Source organism: Pagrus pagrus (assembly GCF_965226575.1).
Source record: "Pagrus pagrus genome assembly, chromosome: 2".
In the NCBI taxonomy this organism is placed as follows: Eukaryota; Metazoa; Chordata; class Actinopteri; order Spariformes; family Sparidae; genus Pagrus; species Pagrus pagrus.
In genome coordinates, this window is record NC_140186.1 from 25,705,674 (window position 1) to 25,726,071 (window position 20,398).

Sequence of the window (20,398 nt, forward strand, 5' to 3'; positions counted from 1 at the left end):
ACACTTTCAGTATTCAGAAAGACTTAATGGAAAAACCTGTGTTTCAAAGTTGATGAACATTATGGCTATTATTAATGAAAAAAACGTGAGAAAACAGGACAGATATTTGTGGAACACGCTGCCTCGCTCATGTTGTTGTATCATTTGCCCTGACCTTAAATACCCTGATATCTCAGAGTCATGTTGTTCCATAAAGTTTGTCTTTGTATGCTTTCTAAGGCATCTAGAGAGAAGGTACCTGACTGTTTTCTGATTTCCTCTTCCATGTAGTGCTGTCACATTAATGAAGTCTGATGCTGCTGCTAATGCGCGCCATCATGGAGCGTTCATGTTCTGAGGGAAAGTTAAACTTGTAATCCATACAGCTGACAATTTCGTCACAGTATCTTGCACACAGGAAAGGCTTATCGGCAGGTGCGTAAGATCAAAAAATAGCAACTAAGAGGAAATCAAAGAATCCCTTAAATCCCTTTGATTGCTCCAGTGACGTCACTCGCAGGATTTCCTCAGAATTTTACCAAACCTCTCTGGAGCAGCAGCCTTACTTACTTTTTAAGTGCCTGATTAAGATGAATATGTTCCCTTGTTTATATTGATATTACGAATGCCTCGCAAGGCATTTCATTTATCTTAGTTATCTATAATACTTGTGACACTTATACACACAAACATACAGACTGAAACACATTCCACTTCTGTCTCCTGATAATACAGGCCGAGACACAGGACGATGATGTGATTTTCCTGCATGTGTATTCAGACTAAATGTTTATGTAAATGAAGCTCTAAATAGTCGACTTGTTACCAGCATCAGGGTTTTGCCCATGTCAGTGGAAAAATGGGTCAGAATGGCTGGAAACTTTCGCTGGAGGTAGATTTAGAAGAAAGACTGTCCAATGGGTTCCCATCACCCTAACATTGCACTATATTTGTCAGTGCTCAAATATTTGGAAAAATAGGGGGAGAGCAGGACAGGGAGGGGGGCAATGATGAGTGTCCACAACAGATACTGACCCCTCATACTCCCACCCCAACTCTCCGAGCCTTACGTGCCTATTTATAGGGGAAAATTGCGCTATGGAAAAATATGACAAAGCTGCATTCCATAAATAAGCTGGGAATGGTGGAAAAGAGCACACGGCTCGGTCTCTGAAGGCCTGAGTGGAGGTTCTCAGGCTTGGCTTTGGATTACGGATGAATGGATGGATGGATAGACAGACAGACAGACAGATAGATGGATGATTGTTGGTTTGGCCCGGTGCAGCTATCAAGAGCTGGAGTGCTTTTAATGTGGTACTTGTCAATCTACAGAGTAAAATGAGCCCATTGAAAATATTGGTGTATCCTCAGTTTAGTTTTTTCCACAGCTTTTATTTATGTGGTGACACTTGGCAGACTGGTCATTGAAAGTTGTGTTGATTTATGCCTTTAAGTATTATTTTCCCACATTTTAAATCTGTGCCAACCAGGTCTAAAGCTACCACTGGGAGCACAGGTCATGGTCTGTGTGTTTCTTGTAAATTACGGGCCCTGAAGTCTAGTTTACTTTTGATCATTTAAAGTCATACATGCTGGGACTCTTAAGGATTTGACCTGCACTTACAGTCACACTAGCAGCAATACTTTAGGATTGGCAGTGTCGGCCGGTAAGCTCCAAGTACATTTACTCAAGTACTGTACTTAAGTACAATTCTGAGTATTTCCATTTTATGCTACTTTATACTTCCATATTGTGCTTTTACTCTGCTACATTTATTTGATAAGGTTACTTATTAGTTACTTTGCATCAGAGGTAGAACATTTTTAAATGTATTTGCTTTATCGGCAATCAGGTTAAAAAAAACACTGATTCCGAAAAATGTTGAATATCAGCTCGGTCAATGATCGGTCGACCCATAGTATACAGTATATACATACATAAATATATGTACCATTTACTTTTACTTGTACATCAGATACTTCAAGACTTTCATTTAAATACAATATGGGTATGGAGTACTATAGTACTCGTATGGGTATGGGTACTTATACCAAAGTAATATTTTAACGTGACATCTTTACTTTTACTCAGGTATGACCTTTAAGTGCTTTATGGCGTTCCATGAAATCTTGTACAGACATTCATGGTCACATTCTTGTGAACGCGATATCTCAGGAACGTCGAGGAATTTCTTCAAATTTGTCACAAATGTCCACCTGTAGTCAAGGATACATTTCTTAGGTTTGGTGGTCAAAGGTCAGGGTTACGTCCCATTCTTGTAAACATAATATCTCCAATCACATTGAGGGAATTTCTTCAAATTTGGCACAAGAGTTCCACTTTGACACGAGGCCAAGCTGATTAGATTTAGGTGTTCAAGGGTCAAGATCACTGTGACCTCAAAAAAGACATTTTGGCCATTACTCAACAATTCATATGATAATTACAATAACATTTTTACAGACATTTGTTAAAAGATAAAATGATGACGTGATGACATTTTATATCCAAAAGGTCAAAGATCAACTTCACTGTGACATCATGATATTCTGTAAACAATCTTTTTCATCTAATTCCAAATTCAGGACAAAATTTCACTTTGTCTATTATTTTATGATTAAATATTCACAAAACTAAAGGCAGTCCCTTCAACCTCAACCTTAGCGTACCAACACTTCAAATATGATGAACATTGTAAACATTTTACCTGCCTAATGTCAGCATGTTGGCATCGTCACAGTGAGCATGTTAGCATGGAGTGCTTAGCATTTAGCTCAAACCGCTACATGCAGCCTCACAGAGCAGCTTCTGTAGATTCGTTGTCTTTTTGGCACATTTTGATTTTGATTTTTCACAAATATCTGCCTCTAGAATTCAATTCCTGACAGGAGAAAGAAAGCTGTTAGAAAACTGAAAGAAAATGCAAAAAAAAATAAACCTGCTAAACATTGAAAAAATACTCAAATAGGCAGGGATATGGAGCTGGGGAGTAGATTCTCATCATTTTGCTCAGAAGTGAACAAATATGTTGTGCCCCTGACTCTCTCCTCAGTGAGATTAAGCACTTCCTGGTACCTTAGTCATCTGCTGCTTTGTTGTTAAGGGAAACAAAATAATCCTCCGTCCGTGTGTGTGTGTGTGTGTGTGTGTGTGTGTGTCTTTACTTTGCCCAATTACAAAAGTAAACTCAAACTGCGATTTACAGTTCTAATGACACAAACTTTATTCTCAGAAATGTTTTAGAAATTGGACACAGGAGCTTTTTAATGACTGAAGCATTTCACTTTCTGGCCTGAGAAAAAAACATGCTTCCTTAATGGATGAAATTGAAAGTGAATTGACCCCCGACCCCGATGTGTGCAGTGTGCCTGTGTGCTGGACTACCCAGCATGCATTCAGCCTTAGCCCAGCTAGACGGCCCCAGATGTCAGGCAGCAGTGGTGGCTTATAGGACCCCAGACGACTGGTCTTTGCAAGGACACGCTCTCCCCGTGGCCCGCTTCCAAGTTCCAGGCTCCAGTGGGTCCAGAGGGTCAGCCTTCCCGCTCTACCTCCAGTCCCCCCCTCACAAAACCCACTGCCATAACAGCAGCTAAGGAGCTATGAATAAACAGGCTGTCATTGTCTCGTAATATATTTACGGAAGACAGACGCTGCATTTTTTCTGTCGCTTGTGTGGTATTTTGTCTTTGTGGGAAACTGGAAAGTATGCACTCATCTTGTGGGACAGCGAGACAAAACGATGTGGAGTCGAGCTACTGTGTGAAAGACGACGTGTGTGTGCGTGTGTGTGTGTGTGTAACATGGAGAGAGACAGAAATAGACTTTTGATAGACTGTAGGCAGCACTAGAAGAGGAGAACATGGGTACAGTACTTGTAAATTGACACCTTTTAGATCATTTGCTCAGCTAACCAAGCAGACTTTTGACAGCTTGATTTTGTTTCAATCCACTTTTTGTACGTTGCTTCAGACATCTGCAGATAAATGTAATGCATCTCGAGCAAGAAAGTATGCTGTATGACCCTGTAGAGTTGTGTGAGGTCGACAGAAAGTCATTTTTACTGAATGATTCTGAGCGCTGATGTCTGTTCTCACTATGACGACTAATATTCATAATATCTGCTACAGTCTGATATGCTCCAATCTGTAGTATATCTGCTGTAGAGTCTTTAGCCATGCTAGAGACTGTACTTGTGATCGGTGATGCTTTGAGCTAATTGCTAACATGGCATAGTGACAAGGTTTTTAACATGCTGATGTTTAGTCATATTCACCTTGTTCATCATCTTTGTTTAGCGTGTTAGCATGCAAACATTTGTTAGTTAACAATGAAGTGAAGATGAAGCTGATGGGACATTAGTTTTGCAGGATTTGAGTCAAATTTGACCTGATGATGGCACTAGAAGAAAAGTCGGGAGATCGTACTGAGGGGCGTCCTATTTGCACAGGACTGGTATTTCGTACTTCATTTAGAAATGAGTTTTTTCGTTAACTTTCTGTATGTGTTACAAGCATGAACACACATCTGCAGCTCATTGAGATAAATTGAAAAGATGGTCTGTCACTGTACTTGAGTACGATAGCCTTTTGTTGCTCTTAACCTTCTCTGTCATCACACATTTAAAACGCCAATACAGTATAACCCATGTCACAATCACATCAAATTCTTACTAGTTCAGTTGTCTGAACAGATGTCTAAAAGATGTTTAAAGCAACATTATGTAGAAATTAGCATTTTGTGTGATTTCTGAAGTTACACAGTGCAGAAACAAGTGATAGGAGGGCGAAGTGGCTGAGAGAGAGGCACCATTCACCCTGTAACAAGACACTGAACCATCAACATGTTTTTGAAGCTGTTATTTTAAGGTCAAAAAGTTACATAATGTTGCTTTAAAAAAGAAATACAACCCTCAATCACTGACATCCTGATTCACACGGGACTAATGTTATCACATGACCTCTGTGTTTGGTGAATAATGGAAGGAAATATACGGTGGAATTTTCACTTTACAAATTATGGACATGGCACCATAAGAAATGTGTTGTTTTCTGCTCATGCTTTCAGGGATAGTGGTTAAGACGTCCTCTGCAATTATTTCAAATTACTTGTTGGGATTCCTCCTCTGGGAACCATGAATGTCGCTATAAAATTCAGTGCCAATCTCAGTTGATCAACATTGTTATTACAATCTAACCCATTGGGAACATGAATGAACCCCTTGGTAGTAATTCAGACTCATCATGTGGTAGCCATGAACATCTGTTCCAATCCTTGTAGCAATCCATGAAGAAGATGTGAATATATTTCACAATATAAGTAATCCATCTCAGCTAGTCCAAAAGTCAGGGGATCAACAAAGCCAATAGGCATTCAACATTGCCATTTCAGTCACAGTACAAGCGTAGCATAATATTTACTCAGAACATCAACAGTCACCAGTTAAATATAACCAAAGTGACTTCCATAGAAAATCTACAGAATAGTATAAAGGGGACAGTGGGTGTCTGATTTTCCATGTGACGTCTTTTCTCTGGAATTGATTAAATCAATCACTCCAGACTCCAGAGAAACACTATTAAACTTAACTAAACACGCTCTTCTCTCTCCTTATTAAACTGTTGACCTGCGTGGCCTCTGTTAAAGCTCTTACGGGGGTCATCTCTAATAGTTAACCCTGAGTATACTCTGTAGATAGAGGTGATGGAAAGTGTTCTTGATGTGGACAAACATCCCGATGGGATTAGTTTAACTTGTCAAAGAAGCGAGCTGCGCTGTAACATTTGTGTGTTCAGTGTGTGTGAGCACATGGCTGCTCCAAGAGCAGAGCAGATTAGTGTGTTGATCTCGGCGGTGTCCTCCACCTCTTATCAGTTGGCTCACATGGAGGTCGGAGGTCGGGCCTCGTTTTGTGTCAGAAAGGTGAGGATATGTTGACACACATTCCCATTGGTTGGTCCTTTTCCTCTGATAAAGCCGAACCTGTCATTCCCATTAATGTTGTGCGGACACAATAATAAAAACAGTGGAATACTACATCCCTGCAAAAGATATTTAATCATCACAACGCTCAACATCAAACAGGTGTTGATTGAACTTTTGATTGTTGAGGCTGTGGTGTTGTTGGATTACATTGTCTCATACAGTAAATGTTCCTGTTATTTTGTCCATTACGTCAATTGTATTTTACGTTCATTTGAGAATCTCTCTTGAATGTTAATAGCTGTATTTCTTTGGAAAATTAAATATTCAGCAGCTGAAGATATTGTTGTGGATTCTTGAGCGTGACAGGTATTTCTTGACCTTGGAGATAACCTAAGGTCAACCTACTAGCTTGTGATAGTAGGTGGGTGTATATAACAGGAGATCATAAGCGCTTCTTGTTATGACCATCATGATACAGAAACAGGAATCATGTTTTATTTAGAAACATTTTACATGTAAATGGAGGAGGTCAAGTAAGTCGACTTTGTTCTAAGATAATTTATTCAAATTCTTAATTCTTGCTCCTGCCGAGAATTCGATGAGATCAATCGCACTCTGATGTCTGTACAATAAATCCGAAGCTATAGAACCGATCACAATGTTTGCTAACAATAACTCACAGGTAAAAAATGTCTACGTCATCAGAAATGCATGTTTGACACTGAAATATATCATTAATAACACTTAATAACACACTTTTACTAACATTAGGTCGAAGACCTAATTTACCTGCAGGGCCACAGACTGAAGTGACACCTTGAGATTATCCAAAACTAGCAGTTAGCTCAACCAGCGATGACATGTCGCTGGTTTGTTGATGAGTGACCCTAGCAAAGCAATACAGTACCTAAATTAACAGAAATGTCAGATTGGTCGAACTACTGTTTGTAACTATATCTCTTTAAATGTTACAGTTCTGGCTGAAAACGACAACCGTGATGAACATCACCTGTCTCTGCAATGCAAATCAGTTGTTTTACCTGGAAGTGACAGTGGTTGTGGTTGTTGTCGTTGTTGTTGTCATTGTCGTTGTTAGTGCGACAGTGTCCCCCTGTTTAAACTCTCATCTTTAAAACACTAAGGTGTAGGACTGAACGGGGGAATGCGGTCTTCAGTATCGAGCTTTTTGCAGAACTTCTCAAGGAAAATACTTTGATACATAAATGTGTCTCACTGTGCTTATATATATATATATATATATATATATATATATATTAATGTATTCTTTCTTTTTTTAACAAATACATCAGGGTGTCATGATACTCTGTACAAAAAGAATCTTGAAATTAGTTCATTTGTGCAAGAAACAATATTTTTAGATGAAATGATCTCACCTCTCTGGGCCAATTTCAAAATTTTGACATTCAATTCAAGTCACACTTCATAATATTTAAGTGACACTAGGAACAACAATCTTTTCCTAGGAACCTAAATTTGGACGCTTTGTTTGTAAATCCGGTGTGAGTGGAGTGGATGCCATTAAAGAGAAGGAAGTGAGCATTGATCTGTTTCGCTGTGCTGTGCTGGCCGCTCCATTTGCCTTTTCCCTCTCTGGGCAGTTTAGAGTAATTGCTTGCTCAAGGACTTCTGAGGCCTGATTGCCGTAACCCACTGAGGCTCCATTTGTGTTTGTCCTAGTTAAACCCAACCCTCAGTGATAAAGAGACACGCTCAAGATATCACAGACATCTTAAGAGGAACGTGAACACGACGCTGTGCTTGGACACTCTGAAAATAAGACCTGAATATAAGCGGCCGTTTGCAGACTCTTTGTGATGGTGGATTTCTGCTGTGTACATTATTAATACCTCACTTTGAGAATCTCACCCTGCCAAACGTTTAGGTGTAACCTGAGTATGTTTCTTGAAAGCATCACTTCTACGTCTGATGCTCACAACATTCTCACGTTCAGACTCTCCGGCTCTGTACCCTGCACATCAGCGTGCTGTCATAGTGCTGCGAGGAGGCAGCGAGCTGCAGTGCAATAAAACACTGGGGGTGATCAGCCCTCAGTCCTCTCAGCCTGCACCAAAGCGGCCAACATTAGCTGAAACAGCATCCGAGCACTGACTCAGTGATGTACCCGGTGTTCTCCAAAAATAAACGCACACACGCGCACCTGCACTCATACACTCGTGCACTCTGACACGCGTGCATGCACACGAGCACACTGACGTCCTCCATTATTTACACCCAGGTGTATCTGCATGCAAACGGCCCATTTCGAGACAATCTGATCACACAGCGGAGGCTTCGCCCGGTCTGTTCCTTCGCTCGGTGAGAATATCGCCGGGGCGGAATGGAAACTTCATTTTGCAGGGGCTAATATTAGCCCGGGCCTCTGGAAAATTCCTTTTAAATGATCACAAGCTGAGAAAAGGCAAAGAATTTGTTTAGCGTTTTGCTTGACAGTATTCTCTGCATACACGGCAGTTTGTTTCTTTCTCTCTTTTTTTTTTCAGATTGTACAGCTCACAGGAGGGTCCTGGGAACACAAATGTGGAGGGAGGGAGGGCTGAGGGGAACCGTATGATGAAATTTAGAAGTGTTTGACTGTCAGTCTGGCTGTTTCACTCTCTGCTGGCACTGTTAACATTTGAACTACCATGTGCTGCATCCCTGGTTATTTTAAAGAACAGTTAGTCCTTCAGATCACCTGCTCGTTGTGTCACCTGCTCTGTGTGATTCAGACTGCATCCTCCGCGGTACAACAGCCACAACACTATCTGACATAAGTGATTTATAATTCCTATTTCACATCATAAAAAAACGTACGTGCGTTTTTTTCCTGTGATAAATTGATGTGGATCAAATTGGAAATAGCCGTGTGTGTCCCTGCCTGTTTGGCTCCTCACACCCCCATCGCTGCCTGACCTATAATTACCTCTCTTTATCATTATACGACCCTAACTTTATAACCTGTCTTTGTGCATGTATGTTTTGCTAGGAAAATCCCACCTGGCCATAGTTCAGAGGGTGAACAACGAGGGAGAGGGAGACCCTTTCTACGAGGTTCTGGGTATTGTCACCCTGGAGGACGTGATCGAAGAAATCATCAAGTCAGAGATCCTGGACGAGACAGACCTGTACAGTAGGTTCCCCTCTCGAAACCCCATAACCCTGTGAGACCTCAAGGTGTCTTCATACTATCACAGCGAGAGCCACCAGTCTAAAATCAGGCGGTCTGCAGGTCATTGTGAAGCCTTCAACTCAATTTAATTAATATTTGGCTTAAAAGTCATGACGTTGTTAAATTTTAATCTGTGAAGTCTTAATTGCCACAATAATTGTATTTTTTTTTTTTGTCAAAGAGTTACACTCATCTCTGTGAAAGTCTAATGATGTTACAATCTTTAAAGGTGCACTACGTAAGTTTGTGGAAGACATTTTTTATCAGAAGATAAAGATCTTCATTGACCGATTTTTTATGTCCAAACAAACTAAATAAACAAACTCTCTTTGTTTTTATGACTGAATATACTGAATAAACAGACTGACCTTAAAGGACAACACAGTTTCATACTGTTTTACTTTGTTTATATGTGGCGGACCCTGCCACCTTGCTAGTTTCAAACAGTGGTCTGGGACCTTATTTTCCTCTGAGAACAGCTTGTTTATTCAGTTATGGCAGAAAATAATATTTCTGAGTTTGTATTATTACCTCATTAATATTGTAAATATAACAATTCTGAGTTTCAATAAAATTTCAAAATTAAAAAAATCTATTACAAATGTATCTTGAAATCGAGGCGCCCCAGTAGCTCAGTTGGTAGAGCGTGAGACCAGACAGAGGCCCTGTCCTCACTGCAGTGGCCCAGGGTTCAAGTCCAGTCTGTGGCCCTTTGCTGCATGTCATCCCTCTCTCATCCCATTTCCTGTCATTTCTCAAGCTGTCCTGTCAATAAAGCCATGAGAAAGGCCAAAAAAATACTTCTAATACAATTGTCTTGTAAGTGTAATACCTGTAGACACCCTGAAAAAAAAGCTGCCAACCTCGCTGACGTACAGTCTTATATTGATTTCCTGATTCATTTTGAATGGTCTAAGCCTGTCACCTTGGCTGAAGGTGTGGTTTGCACATTGTATCTCCCACAAACACAAGTTAAATCAGATGTGGGTAAATACTACAGATTCCAAACTAAAAAACAACAAAGAAATGAGGTTACCACTATTCATTTATCCTTTATGGTGCAGAAAGACCTTATGAATTAAAATCATTTCTTTAAGATTGTTTTATTGTTTTTAACTAAGATTCCTATCTGTGACGCGATGGAAATATTTATTTACTTACAATGGAAGCTTAAAGTGAATCCAGTATGTGTTTGTGCAATTTTAGTTTTTATTTTAAAGTTTATGTTGACAGCCTTTCAATTCTGCTTCCATCAACATCCCCTTCCCAGCAGGCAGCTGTTTCCAGTAAAAAAAGCTCTGATAAACCGACTTTACACTGACAGCTCAGCACCATACAGCAGTCATACAAAGTTTAGCAATTAGCTGGTGAAGCTAGTGGAGCATTACATTTAACAAAATGTTAGTGTTGCTCTGATTTAACAATTGTAGCATCTCTGTCCCTTCAGTAAGCAGCAGCTCCTCGCCACATCATCACCAGAAGTCCAGCCAAACAAATTAGAATACATGACACATGTCCACGTTGCATTTACAGCTTGTTCAGTTGTCCCAAGTAGACGAAAACAACAATCAATAAATGCTTTAAATTGACTTCCATTAACATTGAACGGTCAGACATTAGCATTCCCGAGGAGTTGTGTTTGTATCGACGAATGTAATCCAAGATTAGTCTGCTCTCCACCAACTCCTGAGAAAATATCTCCCCCTTAGGATTTAAATGCTCACCGTCTGCTGGTGCTGGCTGAGCAGGTAGCATACAGTTGTTTTTTTATAGACTTTGCTGAGAACAGCTGCCTGCTTTATCACTGCTCGCTACTGTGCACTAAGAGACCGAGTCGCAGGGCAGGGAAACTAAAACAACGAGCTGAAAGATGCTAAAACGAGGAAGATCTGACAGGATTTTTGTCTTCATCGCTACGAGTGACCTCTTTCACATTACACGTAGAGCATGTTTATATAAAAAAAATGATTACAGCAGCATCAAAATGAGTTTGTTTCAAGTTTTAATTAATTGATGTGACTGATATTATCATTATTTTATCTGTCAGTTAAACATAAATAAAGATCTGTTATAAGAGATTCTGTTGTTTGTGTTGTGCAACAAAACCTACAACATAATGCAATTTTTAAAAAGTAACAGTGCTGTAAGTTTTTGTTCAGATTTTATGCCCAGAGGGGAGTAAATCATTCATTCTTCTTCCCTTTTTAAACCATTTTTCATGTATCATATCAAACCGTGATCTGCCTGCACTGTTACACCTCTCATGGTATCAGTAAAGGCCTGCAGACATGGGCTACGTGCTAGTCTATTTATTGCTCTAATACATATGGCTTTAAGTAATGCTAAGAATGTGGTAAGCTAACAGTGTAGCCCCCTATAGCTCACTTTTAGTTCTGAGAAGGACGCCACAGCTACATTTCCGGAAAAAGCAATAAGCTTTGGGTAACTCAAGTTTAGTCACCCTGTGACCCGGGAGGACTCGCTCATTATCTGTGGAGTGGCGAGGATCGTCCTCGTCCTGTGGCACAGAAAGTTTCACTTTGTGTCTTACGCTCGACTTTTCATTTTCCCTCCTCAGCTGACAACAAGACGAAGAAGAAAATCACCCATCGGGAAAGGAAGCAGGATTTCTCGGCCTTCAAGCCTACCGACAATGAAATGAAGGTTAAAATATCACCTCAGCTTCTGCTGGCTACCCTGCGTTTCCTAGCAACAGGCAAGTGGGCTGCGTTGCTGCTTGACTTCCCCCAGTGTGCCCTCAGCCCCTCACTGTGGGGAAAGAGTGCGTGTGTGTGTGTGTGTGTGTGTGAGAGAGTGAGAGCTGTTTGTGTGTGCATGTGCCCGTGCGGCCTTTGAGTTTTGGGCAAGAGGGTGTAGGGAGGAGTGAGTATGTGTGTAGAATGAGTATCTGTTGTTTGTGTGTGTGAGGGAATGAGTTGTGTGAGGACTCACAACAAGGGTGTTGGTGTGCATGTGCGTGTGTGTGTGTGTGTTTGTGAAGAGGTGGAAGGCCTCTCGGGAGCGCGGCACGGGATGTCTGTGCAGACTGCGCATGGATCCAAAAAAAAAAAAAAAAAAAAAGGGAAAGAAACGCAGGCGTCTATTTGCTTGCGTGTCATGCACTGAAGGTTACATGTTGGGATCTTAGCTCACAGCTTTAAAAACACCACCCTGTTTGCTTACACTCGTTCCTCAGTGACATCACGTCCAGCATTTTTGGCCTATGGTCGGGGTTCTCACACAAGTCGGCATACTTAGTGTAAAATGTGAAATATTTTACCCGCTTTCCCTTGGGAAATGGATTTCTGAACAGGCTGCAAAATATCCAAGTACTACTACAGCAGCGGGAGCAGCAGCAGCCTCCTCGCAAATGGATTTGCTTCAGAACTTTGACCTAGCAGCTAAGCATTGATTAAGTTCCTCTAAAGGCTATTAGGGAGTTTAGTTCCTGGTGGTGGAGCCAGCAGCCAGCTGACACATATCACCGCCGCTGAGTTGAAGGAGCTGATTGGCTGATTAGACGGCTGGAGCGGGCCAGTAACAATCTGGATACAGTGTTTAAAAGTTATACATGAGTTTTTGGTCCGGTTTGTGTGTTAAGTTCACTCAGACAGACGCAGTTACAGCTTAAAAACTAATGCTGCAACAGAATATTTTAATTATTGGTCACTCCGGCAAATTTTTAGATGTAGATAATTTTATGCATATTGCCCTGAATTACCAATCACAAATCAGCCTCGAAGGGCTTGACAATCAATACAACACCCGCTAGAAAAAAATGTTTTAATGGAACAGAAGCCTGAGGAAGAGCAGCAGAGGAGAGATCCTCAATAGCAATAAAGATAGTGAAATTACAATACGGAGAAAAATATTGGGCCTCAAGCAAAAACAGTTTTAGTGTTCTTATCCTTAACTTCTCATACTTTTATGTGTTAGGTTTTCTTGTGGGAGGGTTTCCAAGTTGGACTCTCTTTATTGCACAAACTTGTTGGAAATAAATGAATGGAAATTAATTCCCCCCGGTCATGAGAAGTTGCATGTTCAGGAGATTTCATCATTAGCATAATCAATACCCTACTTGGCGTATAAAGGTACTTGTTTCTAGGGGTGGGACAAAATATCGACACAGCAATATATCATATCATTTCCTCTTGCGATACAATCATTGATACACTGGCTCAAATTATCTCCATTTTTATTAAAACATGCAGGCGCGCGTTGTGGTGTAAAATTCTGTAAACTTAATTTACACAGATGGAAAATAATTTAGTCAGCCGTAGTTGTATCCTTCCTGTAAATATTTTAATTCCACAACTGTTCCGCTTTCGGGTTGTTCAGCGTTTTGCCTGTTTATGTCTGTCTGATATTGGAATGATGGCACATGCGGACAATTGTCAAGCTGCAGTTCAAATTCTGTGAAATGCAGTAAATAAATAAATAATTCCTGCACTTGACACTTTTTAGGAATATTTTATATTCTTGAGTTAAACAGATATCATAATGTCTCGTTAGATGATTGTCTCGCAATGTATCAGTTATTATAGAATCTCTGTATGGTGATGTTATACCATTAGTGTGCTTGCATTGTATCTGGAGTTACTCTGTCAGTCCCACCCCTACATGTTTTTCTGTATTAATGGGCAAGTTTAATTCACAAAAATGACAAGAAAGAGTAAAAAAGAGGAATTTCACACCTCAAAACTAAAGTCTGAACTGAATCATAAAACACTAAAAGTCGGCTACAGCTAACGGAAATGTATCATCAGCACTGACAAAGTTAGTTACTGTCAAGTGTGGCAGAAGATGTTCACCTGGATAACAGCGACTGCTGAACTGTAGCACTGCAGTAAGTCGTCAGTCCAAAATACTTCAATAAAATCAGAAAATGAAAAAGGTTGAAAATGTATTGTTGTCAAACCCCCCAGTCAGCTATGATGATGATGTGATGAGCAGAACAAGTATTAGAGTTACTTATTTGTATTTTAGTTGAAGTTAATATTCACAGTCGTTCAGATTGAGGCACTGTAACTCTGTAGTCACTTGATCATGTTTCCCTCCAGACTTTCTGTGCATGCCTCGTTCGACAGGTCTGGACAACTCCAGAATTGTGTTTGTACAAAAGAGGAAATTCTAAAGTGCCAGAAAATGTATGAATGCCACAAAACAGACCAAATCTGTTTGTAAGAGTGCATGAGGTCCTACTAAAACCCAGAAAAAAATGTAATACACTAAAATATATTTCTGTATTTATCAGCTCCAAACCTTGCGTCTGTTGGGCCATCATTTATGTCTCCCTCTCTGTCCCTCTGTGTTTCTTCAGAGGTCGACCCGTTTGCACCGGTGCAAATGTCAGAAAAGATTCTGCTGCGCTTGTTGAAGCACCCCAACGTCATCCAGGACCTGAAATACGACGAGAAGAACAAGCGGGCGGCAGAGCACTACCTCTTCCACAGGAACAAGCCTGTGGATTATTTCATCCTCATACTGCAGGTGTGTGGACACAGTCAGGTACAAAGTGAAGAACATATCACGAGTCTAATGTCGAAGCAACTACTGACTCTACGCCTGACATTTAAAACAATATACTGCACAACGTTAGTGTATGTGAGGGACACGCTGCTGTTAGTACATCGAGCTATTGTTTTCCTTGATCCTGCAGTTTTTCACAGTGTAGTCGTCCTTCTAACGGAGCTGTGCTGCAGGTTTGTTCCCACAGGGGCCACGCATCCTAGAAAGGTATGCATGGTATGATTGTACTGCAAGGCGGCGTGGATTAAAGCAAGCAACAATACCGCAGATAAACAGCTCATTAGTAGAACAAATGTCTGGCCTGAGACATACAACAGACAGATCTCCACGAACATATACTAAGAAATGTGGTCAGCATAAAGAAAACAATGTACTGCACTGATTGAACACTATCGCCAGCTTTAATTGAAGACAGCACAAATAGAAACAGTGAAATATTCTGTATGTATTTCACTGTTTTTAATCAGCCCAGTGTCTCCATCCCTCCTCTCTGCAGACACCTAAAAGAAATCCTCCGATAGAGTTACAATTATTTATTCAAAAGCGGATCAAAACAAGTGCAGCTGACCTTCACTTAGCCTTACAGTTTGAAAACTGGCCCGAATGTCTGCTCTGTCCCTGAATATGTTGCTGGTGTCAACACAAAGTCTTCCTCTTTGGTGGTAGGGAGGTCTTTCAAAAGGCTCAGGATCAAGGGAAGTCCCACCCATAATTACACACAGTTAAAATCACTACTTGGATTGCAGTTGGAACTACACGTCTTTTCAAATATATATGTATATATATATGTGTGGGGGGGGGTCACTGCCCTTGAGACCTGGTTTCAGGAGCAGATTGGGAGCTATTAAAGAGATTTTAGAAGTAGTAAAAAGGAAAGTGAAAGGGAGGGAGGAGGGTGGATTTGTTCTGAACTCACGGGGAGCGTGAATAAATATGTTTGAGCAGGAAAGTGGCAGATTTTGAATCGGGGGAATCAGAACTGCAAAGCTGTAGCGGAAATCCAAGATAGAAATGGTAACTGACACGATGAAGCACTAATGCTCCATGTGGAAAACGTGCAGTTTAGAGCAAATTAGAAATGAAGTAAGAGTATTAACATGTGTCCTGTCTGAAAGGTTCGATTAAGGTTCAGGAAATGCAAACGGTCCGTAAGATCAGCTGATGGACTTGTTATTGTTGGTTTAAAGGTCCCACAATGTAGAAAGTGTGATTTTTTAAAAATTATTATTATGCAGCAGGTCTTGTTCTATAAATACTGTGAAAGTATCAAAACACTTAATCTACAGAGAAATGCACGCAGCCTTTATTCAGAAACTGCCTCCAAACAACCCATCGTCATTGTTGATGTTGTAATGTTCCAACTATACAGTCACCACCCTGACGGTGCATTAGCCGTTAGCGAGCGAGCACTGGCACACATGAGCTGTGTCCAAATTCAGGGGCTGCATCCTTCGAAGGACCCGGCCTTTGCGGCCTCCGAAGGCGAGTCCTTCGGAGAGACCTTCGGAGAGACCTTCGAAGGCCGCGTCAACCGTTGTTTAATGGGACGTCTAGCCTTCGGAGTATTTCCTGGTTGCGTCACCAGATGTTCCTGCCTTTACCCTTACGTCACGATTTCTACCGCCCAGGACCGCGAAAGAGAGTTGACTGAATGGATTTTATGGTTTTCTAAACGTCTAACATTTTAAAAGTGAAGGCTTTTAAGGCTTTACTTCCAACGGCATAATGCTAATTTATGCCGTATGCTAATGCATTACCAGCGTCACGTATTTTAACTGAAAGTTAAAATTTGGAGGTTTTCCAAGTCCCTTGAAGTTTAACATATCTGGCGTTGGATGTTCAAATGAGTAAAAACCGAGTATAAACCCAATACTTACATTTAAATGTCAAGTCTGCGCCACTTGATGTCGCCATTTTTCTTTCTTTCCCTCTTCTTTTTCGGGACTGAGCAGCGGCGCGCAAAGAATCTTGGGATATGGGAGGCCGCGAAGGATAGTAGCGGTGCATCCTCTGAAAACAGGGAAAAGAAGGCTGCATTTGAAGGAGCTTTCGAATTTGGACAGCCTTCGCACGGCATTGTGACTTAATTGGCCTTCAAATGCGTCCTTCGAAGGATGCAGCCCCTGAATTTGGACACAGCTATGGAGGGTGTGTGTGTTTGTTTGTTTGAATAAAGTTAAGCCTCTCAGTGAACTCAGTGCTCATCAGAGACTCTGGTTTCCCCTCTCCTCTGTACACTCATTAAATAAAGTGCGTTCTCCCTCCAGCTCCAGTCAGCAGTCAACACAGGACATTTTTATGTGGTTCGCTGCTGCAGTCAGGTTGATTAAAGGGAGTGGAAATAAATCCCTCTTTTGATAACAAAAGGTAAAAAGTAATAGCGTAGCTCTCCTCCTGCTGGTGAACTGCTTGCATTAACTTTGTATGTAACCTAGATGCACAAAAAAATTTGCTTCGCTTTCTATGAGAGCACACCGTTAGCAATGTCTGTGGCTGCAAAAGCACTGGCAGAGCTGCTGCGGAAACTCAGTGGATGATGCCTGCTCAGGCCTGTGAGAGCTGACCAATCGGAGTAGGCTAGGCTTATTGGCACTTAAACGGAGTGTTCAGACGGAGGGTGAATAGTGGTGCTGCAGCCATGGACAGTATGAGAAAAATAATGTGTCTTTTTAGCTTTAATACATGTAAACAACAACAAGTATGAACCTTAAAATGGGCACATGTGACCTTTAACATGTGGACAAAGTTGTATTGGGAAGTGAATGTGTTGTGCAGAACGTAGTTTGTTTACGAACACTTTGTTCCTTGTCATCTGAATCTTCCGATCACAGGGGAAAGTGGAGGTGGAGGCTGGAAAGGAGGGGATGAAGTTTGAAGCGGGACCATTCTCCTTCTACGGGATGATGGCTCTGACAGCCTCGCCAGGTAAGATCTCTGAGTGACACGCCTGGTCTCTGTCGAGTGTTTCACCATAGAACTGTGTCAGGTTTAACATTCGGAAAATCTGCCTTTGATTGAGACATTGTTGCTTATTTTTGAGTAAACTTCTACTACTAAACTTCTACTGTATCTTATGTCTAATGAAAATACTGTAAGTCACCAACCGGTTTAGGCAGTGAAATGTGTCCATAACATCAAATTCTAAAAGCTGACTTTGAACGCTTGCTCAGTAACACTGGTATAAAAACAGTCTTAAATGATACCCAGCTGCAGTCACAAACACTTAGAGTGCAGTATACTTATGATATATTTCCAGATCATTGCACATTGCTTGATGTTAAAAACCAGCAAGATTTTAGCAGCAATTAACATAAAATCTGCCTTGTTGTGAATTAATCTCACTAGCAATGTTTTGGTGAAAGCTGATCTGAAGTCAGTGTCCTCCCTACGACTCGTGTAAGTAACCAGATTGTGTCACCAAGCCAGCAAAGTACAGATCAGTTTAGGATCTCCTGTGATTAAAGGCTGACATTGTCTTTGATGAATGTTTTTGCACAATGATTGTGAGTGACATCATGAGAAGGCGTCACCTACTGATCCCTCAGTTCATTCATAAACTACAGTACTATTCTCAGCTTTTGTCAGTTATTCTGATGCACATGGGCGGTAGGATCTGAGAGACACCTACTGGTGAAATAGCAGAATGACCTTTCTGGGATGTTTGACACTGAGCAGATACTTGATGATTAGACCTGAAGTGCATTTTCTTTGACTTCATCTTTAGCTGCCTGTTAGCAGTGAAGCTAATTTGCTCCTGTTGCGCCGAGAAACACGGCAAAAAAGAAGTGTTGCCGATGCTTCTCAACCAGATTTAATCCATGTTGACTTTTTGTATGCATTTAACAGACTCTTTCTTTTCTTTTACTTTGGTCCTCCCTCTCTCCTCCAAGTGCCTCTGTCCCTGTCTCGTACATTTGTGGTCAGTCGGGCTGAATCACTAGCAGGATCTCCAGGTACAGTGGCCTTTTCTGTCTATACATGCACCCATCTTCACCACGCTAATGTCTTCCCATCGCCTAATTAGAGTGAAATAGTGTTTTATGCCTGCGTACTTTGTGTAAACATAAATGATCGTCGAGACTTTCTGTTTAGCTTTGTATGACTTCTCCGACTGATCTCTGAAAGCCTGTTTGTACCTGAATGCAACATGTACTGTACATTCATGCGTGTGGAAGTGAAAGACAATGAGCGAGAGAGGAAAACAGATTCAGATTGAGACTTAACACCCTCGTCCCCTGAGCCATTAGTCAAGTGGCTGAATGGTGTCGGAGACTGGAGGCCCCAGAGCGGACCCAGGCTCCGCCCCGCTCTCCCCTAACCTTTAACCCTCCGACTACATAAACAAGACCTACAGCTACAACCCCCTGCCGGACACCACTGAGCGCACATACAAAGACACGCACGCACACACATGTTCACATGCACGGGCACACGTACAGAGAGCGTGCGCGCGCTCCACACATAACTACACGCTGCCACGAAGCGCAAACACACCCACATGTACCCGGAAATGCAGTTGAACAAATACACCCTCTTTCTCTCTTTAGCAGTGACCTACAGTGCACCTCTTAACGTGTTTTTTTCGCCCAGTCTGGCGCCCCGCCGCGCACACGTTTGAGTGTGTGTCTGCGTGTACTTAAATGCATTATGTGTGTATTCTTGACACACACCGCCGTTTTCTGTATTGACCTGGCCCTTGCGGCCCCTAGAAAGTGGAGTACTAATCCGCAAGAGTTCACATGCCAGGTCTTTGGCCCACTGTGCTCGGTCTGCACACACACACACACACACACACACACACACACACACACATACTCACACACTCACACACACATATTCCTACATGGGATTACATACATTCCAGTCGGCGTAGTAGCATTAGCGTTGGCCAAGCCGTTTCCACTTTGTTGTGTGTGATTTTCACTAGGCTTCTTTAAGAAGTGGAAAACATAATCTGGCTTTAATTAAAAATTAAAAAAGAAAAAAAAAAAAAACAGAAAAAAACACCAGAACAAGTCGTCTATGTGGTAGCACATAAAAGGAAGCAGCGACACTGGGGACCACCGACCCAATACCTGCTCCCCTCACCTCAAGACTTATGTAGAAATTAGATTTCCATACATCACAGCGAGCATCCATGCTGATATCTGACACTTGACCTGGAAAAATGTCAACTGTACAAAGGATCCTGAGCGCTGATGGAGTTATGAAGCAGCTTAAGTAGTTTCAGAGAACATTGTTAGTTAGAGGAGGTACATCATAAGAGTCCTGGCATGGGTAACTATCACATTTTGCAAAAAGACGTCACCTGGACAACGTGTTGTACTTTTAACTGTGACGATTAACAGCTTTAGGCGACTGAGAGCCCCTAACCAGGAACACTACAGTATGGATATACTGCAACTGTCATATAAATGTACAGGTATATTAGAGCTGGAGGGATGTGAAGGACTATAAAGGGACTGAAACCTGGCACCTCTGTTTCAGAGTCTAAAGACGCGCAAGCACAATTTTCAATTGCTGATAAATTACATTAATATAAAAATACAATACTCAGCTCTGACTACTAGTAATTAGTAGCTAAAGTTTCCAGTTAAATGTAGTGAAGTAAAAGTACAATATTTGCCTCCAAATTGCAGTGAAGTGAAAGTATAAAGTCAGAAAATGTAAATACTCAAGTGAAGTACAAACACCTCAAAATTATACTTGAGTACAGTTCTTGAGTAAATGTACTTAGTTACATTCCAACACTGCTAACATCAGGATGCTAACAT

General features: G+C 41.3%; 1 protein-coding gene across 1 annotated transcript in view; it reads left to right on the forward strand.

Moving 5' to 3' along the window:
* cnnm2b (cyclin and CBS domain divalent metal cation transport mediator 2b) overlaps positions 1 to 20,398 on the forward strand; it is a gene marked incomplete at its 3' end in the record, with an annotated part of 45,531 nt that overhangs the window by 20,226 nt on the left and 4,907 nt on the right. The window contains exons 2-6 of the mRNA XM_084370880.1: positions 8,913 to 9,056; positions 11,674 to 11,811; positions 14,416 to 14,585; positions 17,456 to 17,549; positions 18,515 to 18,577. Coding sequence (XP_084227006.1) covers positions 8,913 to 9,056; positions 11,674 to 11,811; positions 14,416 to 14,585; positions 17,456 to 17,549; positions 18,515 to 18,577 — 609 coding nt within the window. The remainder of the gene's footprint in view (positions 1 to 8,912; positions 9,057 to 11,673; positions 11,812 to 14,415; positions 14,586 to 17,455; positions 17,550 to 18,514; positions 18,578 to 20,398) is intronic.